At 59.8% G+C, this 7,803-nt stretch overlaps 1 protein-coding gene across 1 annotated transcript in view; it reads left to right on the forward strand.

Annotated features, from left to right (window-relative positions):
- FBN3 (fibrillin 3) overlaps positions 1 to 7,803 on the forward strand; it is a 61,662-nt gene that overhangs the window by 3,218 nt on the left and 50,641 nt on the right. Inside the window, 4 exon segments of the mRNA XM_027768979.1 lie at positions 2,209 to 2,403; positions 2,492 to 2,614; positions 6,463 to 6,615; positions 6,695 to 6,877. Of these exon segments, the coding sequence (XP_027624780.1) occupies positions 2,209 to 2,403; positions 2,492 to 2,614; positions 6,463 to 6,615; positions 6,695 to 6,877 (654 nt within the window).

Genomic DNA, 7,803 nt, shown 5'->3' on the forward strand with positions numbered 1-7,803 from the left:
ATTAATTAAATAAATAATTATTAAAAAAAAAAATGAAGTGAACCAACAGGTGGCATGGTGGTTAAGGTGCTGGACTCCTGCATGGCCAGCCATGCTTTGAGTCCCAGACCTGGCAGCTTGCTTTCTCACCTTCCCTCTCTCTCTCTGTCACTCTCTGGTCAAGTAAAAAAAATGATGAATGAAGTTAAATAAAAATAATTCAAAACAAACCAAAAACTTTTTGTGGACAAATTTATACCATTTTTAAAAAGAATTAATTTAATTTATTTAACGTGGCCAGAGAGGAACACAGAGAGAGAGAGAGAGAGAGACAGAAAGTGAGAAAGACAGGCCACCAGGTCCAGGACTTGAACCATGGTCGGTCATGTGGGAGTCCAGTGCCCTTAATCACCACACCACCTGCCAACCCCCCCAAACCCAGAAAGTTCTAACCAGGGAGTTCAGGCTATGATGAGAGGTGCGGTTTGGGAGGGAAGCCCCAGAGGATATGATATGCTGCAGGGAAGGGGGTCAGGGAGGTGAGGCGGGTGGGGCAAGGGTGGACCCCAGGTTGGGTCTGGAAAGTGGAGGGGTGCAGCTGGGTGGGGAGAGGGGATACTCTGAGCTGTTGCCCGGGGGACCTGCGGGTCACCCAGGACGCAGCTGGGGCTGTTTCCCCCAGTGGGAGACTGAAACTGACGGGGTGGTTGAGGTTCCCAGGAAGGGAGAGAAGGCGGGGACAGGGGGGCCTGGGTGTTTAAGGAAGACAGGAGAAAAGGACCCACAGGAGGCTGGCAAGGAGGACGAGGGTTCTGGGGACGCCCAGTCTGGAGACTTCAGGTGCAGGAGATGCTGGGGCCCAGGAGGCCCTGGAGCCCGGGGGGTGGAGACAGGCAGGCCCAGGCTGACACTGAGAGTGTGTGTTGGGGGTGGCGAGGGTGACCTGTGTGACCGAGCTGGCTGGAGAGAACAGAGCAATGCCTTCCCAGCCCGAGGACTGGCTGGGGAGGTGACCTGGGTGTGATGGTGGACTTTTGGAAACTGGCTTATTTATTTATTTGAGGTTTTTGTTGTAGGGCTGTGCGCTTATGGGAGAGAGACGGAGAGAGAGACAGTGAGAAATCAGCCCCCAAGGGGGATGGTCACACTACAATCCCCTCTCCTCCATTCTCCTCTCTGGATCCTGAACACACACGCGCACACACATGTGCCAGGCGTGATTTTCAAGCTGCTAGGTCTGGGACTCGAACTGCGGTTGGGCATGTGAGAGTCCAGCACCCTAGCCGCCACGCCACTGGCTAGAAACCAGCTTTGATGAGAAAACAACGGGCATGTGGGCTGTCGGAGCAGGGGTGGCTGGGGCAGCTGAGGGGGAGTGACGGTCGGTGGAGAGGGGTGAGAGGAGGGCCTTGGGTGGAAGGGTGGGCTGTGAGGGCTCAGGGGAGAGGCAGGTCTGGGTGCCGAGGTTCTGGGTCATGACCTCCAGAATCTCTGTGAAGCCCCTCCCCCCAGGGGCTGGGGGTGGGGGTGGCTTGGCTGCTGCTTCTGGGAGGGGTGCTCTGGGCCAGCGCCAGCCCCATTATGGGAAACATCTGGAGAAGAGAGACAGTCAGCCAGGCCCGTGCACGGCATTTGGAACCAACAGGGCCTTGGCCAGGCCTGGGGGGGTCGTGGATGCCGTGCCGTGGATCGTCTCAGAGATCTGGGGGATTTTGTGGCCCGAGCGTGTACTCAGGGATGACACAGGTCCACTTGCCAGGCCTGAGGTTGGGTGGGAGTAGGGGGATGTCCAGAGACGCCCGGAACTTTGCAGGCTGGGAGGTCCTGACCTCCCTGGTAGACATGAGCCAGGCAATGTGTTGAAGAAAAGGGGTTTTGAAGAGTGAATAGGAGTTCATTAGGTAGAAAAGGGGAAGAAAGGCATTCTATCCGGAAAGGGGACCGGCATGATAAAGGACTGTGGTCACGGAGCCAGCAGGTGGCGTGGTGGCTAAGGTGCTAGATTCCCATATGGGTGACTGTGGTTCAAGTCCCAGACTTAGTAGCTTGAAAATGACAACAAATATATTTAAATAAATAAACAAACGTTTAAAAGAAAAAAGAAAAAACCCGCTGTGATCAGGAGAAAACCTCGGATGTTGGTTAGGGGAGACTGGGCTGATGATGGGGTGCAAAGGGCTCAAGGAGGAGTGGTCTGTGGGCAGCTGCTTACAACCGTCTGCACCGCAGACTACCGCACGGGGCCTTGCTTTGGCCAAGTGGGCCCTGAAGGATGCCAGCAGCAGGTGACAGGCCTCGTGTGCACCAAAGCGGTCTGCTGTGCCACTGTGGGCCGCGCCTGGGGTCTTCCCTGCGAGCCACGCCCTGCGCCGCACCCCTGCCGCCGCGGCTTCATCCCCAATATCCACACGGGGGCCTGCCAAGGTGAGTAGTGGGTCATGGGCGGGTCAGAGCCCCCCAGGAGCCAAGCCTGGTGGGGAGACCTCAGCCTCCCCGTTCTTCTCCTTTGCAGACGTGGACGAGTGCCATGCGGTCCCAGGCCTGTGCCAGGCGGGCAGCTGCGTCAACACGGTGGGCTCCTTCGAGTGCCGCTGCCCTGCTGGGTACCTGCTCGGCGGCAGCGCTAAGTGCGACGGTGGGTGACGGGAGCGGGGTCGACTGGGGCGGCCTGTGCCCTGGGCGGGAGCAGGGCGCACTCTGACTCCGCTCTGTCCAGGCAGATCTGGACGAGTGTCTCAGCGTGCCGGGCCTCTGCTCGGGAGGCCGCTGCGTCAACACGGTCGGGAGCTACATGTGCACCTGCCCCCGGGGCTTTGCCAGCAGCCTGGACGGCACGCGCTGCCTGGGTGAGCCGAGGCCGAGGCCAAGGGCCTGGAGGGGGCCGGGGAGGCGGCGTCCTCGTGCATCTCTGCAGCGCAGTCCTCGGCCCCTCTGGCCGCCCGGGCTCTATGTCCTGTCCTCCTGGTCCGTCTTCCTGCCCATCAGCCTCTGTGCACTGGGGACCCCAGGACCCCAGCCTGGGAGCCGCTGGCACCCTCCGTCTTACGCCCTTCAGCTCTCTTCTCCTGGCCTAGCCTCTCCACCATGGCCTCCACCGTGTTCACATTCCCCTCCGCTCCTGCGTCTCTGGGCCCCTGAGCCCGCCCCAACCTCTAACCTCCAACACTGCCCCTCTGACCCTCTAGCCTCCATCTCTATGCCCCGTTTTGACCCTCTAGCCTCCATTGGGCCTCTGTCTCTACTTACTGATTGATGAATGAATGAATGAATGAGTGAATGAGAGATTCTTTACTATAGGGCCAGGACGCTCCCCAGGGAAATAGAAAGCAAGAAACCACCCCCCCCACCTCCCCCACCCATGGAGAAGGAAGCCACACACCCATCCCTTCTCTATTCTCCTCTGGGGATTTTCCTTCTCGGCGCGTGCGCTCACCAGACAGAGGCACGCGTTGACTTGAGGTTTTTGTTTGGAGAGGTTTTTTGCTATAGGGCGCGTGCGCTCACCAGACAGAGAGAGAGACAGAGAGACAGAAAGCGAGAAATCACCTCCCAGGGGGGATGGTCACGCCGCAATCCCTTCTCCATTCTCCTCTCGGGATCTTGGGCACGCACGCACACGCACCCGGCGTGAGTTTTAAGCCACTGGGTCTGGGACACGAACCGCGGTCGACTACGTGGGAGTCCAGCGACATAGCTATTACGCTAACTGCTGGTTCCTCTTGACTTGAGTTTTAACCGGGCGGGTTTGAGACTCGAAGGACCGCTATGTGGGAGTGCGGCGATGTAATCTTTAGGCCGTCAGCTGGTTCCTCCATGCTTTTCCTGACTTTTAGGCCTCCAACTCTATATTCCCTACCTCTGGCGTCCATCTCTATGGTCCTCTCCCCCCTTTGACCCTCTAGCTCTCATCTCTGTTTCCCCTCCCCTTTGACCTTCTAGCCTCCATCTCTATGCCCCCCCCCTTAGACTCTCTTGTCTCTGTCTCTATGCCCCCTTTGACCCTCTAGCTCTCATTGTCTCTATGCCCCCTTTGACCCTCTAGCTCTCATCTCGATGCCCCCCCTTTGATCCTCTAGCTCTCATCTCGGTGCCCCCTTTGCCCCTTTAACTCTCATCTCTATGTTTCCTCTCCCTTTGACCCTCTAGCTCTCATCTCCATGCCCCCCTTCGACGCTCTAGCTCTCATCTCTGTGCCCCCCCCCCTTTGGCCCTCTAGCTCTTGTCTCTATGTTCCCCTCCTCCTTGACCCTCTAGCTCTCATCTCTGTGCCCCCCCCCTTTGGCCCTCTAGCTCTTGTCTCTATGTTCCCCTCCTCCTTGACCCTCTAGCTCTCATCTCTGTGCCCCCCCCCTTTGGCCCTCTAGCTCTTGTCTCTATGTTCCCCTCCTCCTTGACCCTCTAGCTCTCATCTCTGTGCCCCCCCCCTTTGGCCCTCTAGCTCTCGTCTCTATGTCCCCCCCCTTTGGCCCTCTAGCTCTCACCTCTATGCCCCCCTTAGACTCTCTGGCCTCCATCTCTATGCCCCCCTTTAACCCTCTCTGACCTCCGTCTCTGTGCTCGTCGGCCCTGTCTCCTCCATATCCGTCTTTCAGCCCCCAAACACGTTTCTCATCTTCCCTCCCCACCTCGTTTTTGAGGTGAAATTGAGGCCCAGAGAGAGCGTGGAGCTTTGCTCGAGTCAACTCAAGAGATGCGGGACCCCAAATGCCCCTCCGCGTCCGCAGAGTGCTCCGCCAGGGTGGGTGTTGGGGGCCGCCCTCCTGCCGTCCCCCGCCGAGCTGGGGGGTGCTCGCCCTTCCGGCTCCTCCCCGTCCGTGTCCCGAGACCCCAGGGCCCGGAGGAACGTGGATGTCGCTGGCGGCAGGTGGGCAGAGCGTGTTTGGGGCGCGGGGAGGGGCTTGGGGACTCCCCGGTGTCACCCCGGCCCCCTCAGGGGCAGGGCTGGGAATGCTGTGTCAGGAGGTGGCCGAGCTGGGAGCCATCTTGGCCGGCTTGGGGGGGGGCGGCATTACCTCTGGGGTGTCCCCGACCGTCCGTGGAATGTGGGGTCCCCTCCCAGCTACTAAACAACGGAGGACATTTAAGCCGAGGGGCCGTGAGTGCAGAACCAGGTTCCAGCCCGTGGAGCCCCTCCTGACCTGGGGCAGGGACTGAACCTCTGCACCTCGGTTTCCCCTCCATGTGGGGTTGTGGCAAAGACTGGGTAAGACGCCACGTTAATCTGGGGTGAACGCAGAGCTCCGGGGCGTCAGTGGAGACAAAGGGCCTCGGGGCGGCCAGGCTGGGCTCCCCTCTGGGTCTGGCAGATTCCAGCCTCTCTGCTCCATGCTTCCACCCTCCAGCTGCTCCTGGGATCCGATCCCTGGGCCGGGGCACGAGTTTCCCATCTTCCTCTGGCGTCTACAGCTGTGTGACCCTGAATGCGACCATGCCCCCTGGGGCTGTGACGATGCTGGGAGGGAGGGCCCTGGGCTCCCCCACATGCACCCGTGAGGCCGGGAAGGTGGAAACACGTGTGTCTCCCCGGCTCCAGGCAGGGCGGGCGGGCGGCCTCGCTGGCTCCTGCCTGTGGGAAGGGGTTTCTCAGCTGTGGGCGTCTGGCCAAGGTGTGTGTGTGTTTAACCTAAAAATATCCTTTTTGAGTCAGAGCCTGAGAAGGCTCAGCAGTGCAGTGGGAAGCAGAAGGGATTCCCACAGCCAGGGACCCCTGCCTCAGTCTCCCCAGGGCCCGTAGCCATCAACCTGCCACGCTTCCTCGGACCCCCCTCTCAGATTCACAGTAGGTGTTAAACGTCCCGGTTAGTCTCAAAGCCAGCAGGCTGGGACACCAGCCAGGGATCTCAGGGTCCTGCCTGACCCCCCATAAGGCTGGCTCCCCCACTGGGGTCTTCCTGGGTGGGTTTGAACCCTCTACTGATGGGAACTTCCTACCAGGAAGTCGGGGTGCTGGGCATTTGCTCGGAGTGAGCCCCAGTCCCCTTCCCCGTGATAATTTGGAAGTCTTGGCAATAAGACCTGGCACTGGGGCACCAGGTGGCACGGAGGTTGAGGTGCTGGATCCCATATGGCCAACCATGGTTCGAGTTCCAGTCCCAGTGGCATACTGGGGGTGCGTGCATGCCCCAAATCCTGAGAGGAGAATGGAGGAGGAGGGATGGCAGCCTGGTCGTCCCTCCAGGGGTGATTTCTCACTTTCCCTGTCTCTCTCCAGTGAGTGCATGTGCCCTATGGCAAAAACTTAAAAAAAAAAAAAAAAAGCAATGGCACTTGGTGAGGTGGGGCACGTGCCACGCTTCAGTCTGGGCCACGCTCTTTCAAGGTGAGGTGGGTGCTCGGAGCACCCTCGTTTTGTGGATGGGGAAACCGAGGCTCAGAGAGGAAGGAGGCTCTGTGGGTGCAGCTGGGATTTGATCCAGGCTGGGTGGGTGATGTGTCCCCCCCAGCCACCCTCTGGGCTCACAGCCCGCTCTCTGCCTGTTGTAGACTACCGAGTGGGTACCTGCTTCTCGGCGCTCCTCGGGGGCCGCTGTGCCGGGGACCTCGTGGGCCACTCCACCCGGCGGCAGTGCTGCTGTGACAAGGGCAGGTGCTGGGCAGCCCTTCTGGGCCCTGAGCCGTGTCCTGTGCGGGGCTCTGGTGAGTGATGGAGCTGGAGCCTGGGGGTGGGGGTCTGAGAGCAGGACCGAGACTGTGGCCTCAACCCACTTCCTTACAGACGAGTTCCAGCGACTCTGCGCCCTGGGGCTTCCACCGCTGCCTCCCCACCCGGGCCCCTTTCCTGGCTTCACCGGCTTCCGATCCAGTAGCCTGGGTCCTGCCCTTGGGACGGCACGACACGGCCCTCAGGGCTCCAGTGGGCACTTGGTCCCCGGCCGGGGCCTTGGCAGCTCCAGCATCGGTGAGGCCTGGGCCTGGGAGGAGGGATCCCACCCAGGGGGCGGCTCTGGGGAGAGGGCCCAGGACAAGGGGACAGGGTCCAGCCTGGACAGTAGGATTGGAAGTACCTGCTGTGGGGGCCAGCAGATGGCATGGTGGTTACATCGCTGGACTCCCACATGGCTGACAGCGGTTCGAGTCCTGGACCTGGCAGCTTGAAAATCACACCGGGCGCCATGTTCATGCGTGCCCAAAATCCCAGGGGGAGAATGGAGGAGAAGGGATTGTGGTGCCATCCCCCCAGGGGGTGATTTCTCACTTTTCCTCTCACTGTCTCTGTCTCTCTCTCCAGTGAGTACACACATCCTAAGGCAAAACAAACAGACAAAAACCAAAACCCTCTTTTACAAAAAAAAGATGGGACCAGCAGATTGTGTGATGGTTACATTGCTGGACTCCCATGTAGTTGGCCGTGGTTCGAGTCCCGGACTCATGGCTTAAACTCATGCCGGGCGCATGTGCATGCGTGCCCAAGATCCCGAGAGAGAGGAGAATGGAGGAGAAGGGATTGCGGCGTGACCATTCCCCCTGGGGGACAATTTCTCTCCTTCTGTCTATCTGTCTCTCTCCAGAGATTGGACATGACCTATAGCAAAAATCTCTCTTTAAAAAAAAAAAGAAAGTAGGTACGAGGTTGGGTGGAGTGGGGGGCCCGGCTCTCAAAGTCAGGGTTCAAGCCCAGCATAGGGGTCTTGGTGACTTTGACCTTGAGATGGGGGGTGGGGTTCTCCCCGCCCTGTGAGGCCCCAGGCCCAGAGTGGGAGGTCTGAGTCTGGGAGGGGACCCAGCTTCAGCGGCAGAGCTGCGTGAGGTGGCCCAGGAGCGGGGCCTGCGCTCAGTGGCACCAGCGGCTGCTGAAGTGCCCCAGCCGCCCTCGCAGGTACCACT

This window comes from Tupaia chinensis, unplaced genomic scaffold, assembly GCF_000334495.1.
Source record: "Tupaia chinensis unplaced genomic scaffold, TupChi_1.0 Scaffold148210_1, whole genome shotgun sequence".
Classification (NCBI taxonomy): Eukaryota; Metazoa; Chordata; class Mammalia; order Scandentia; family Tupaiidae; genus Tupaia; species Tupaia belangeri.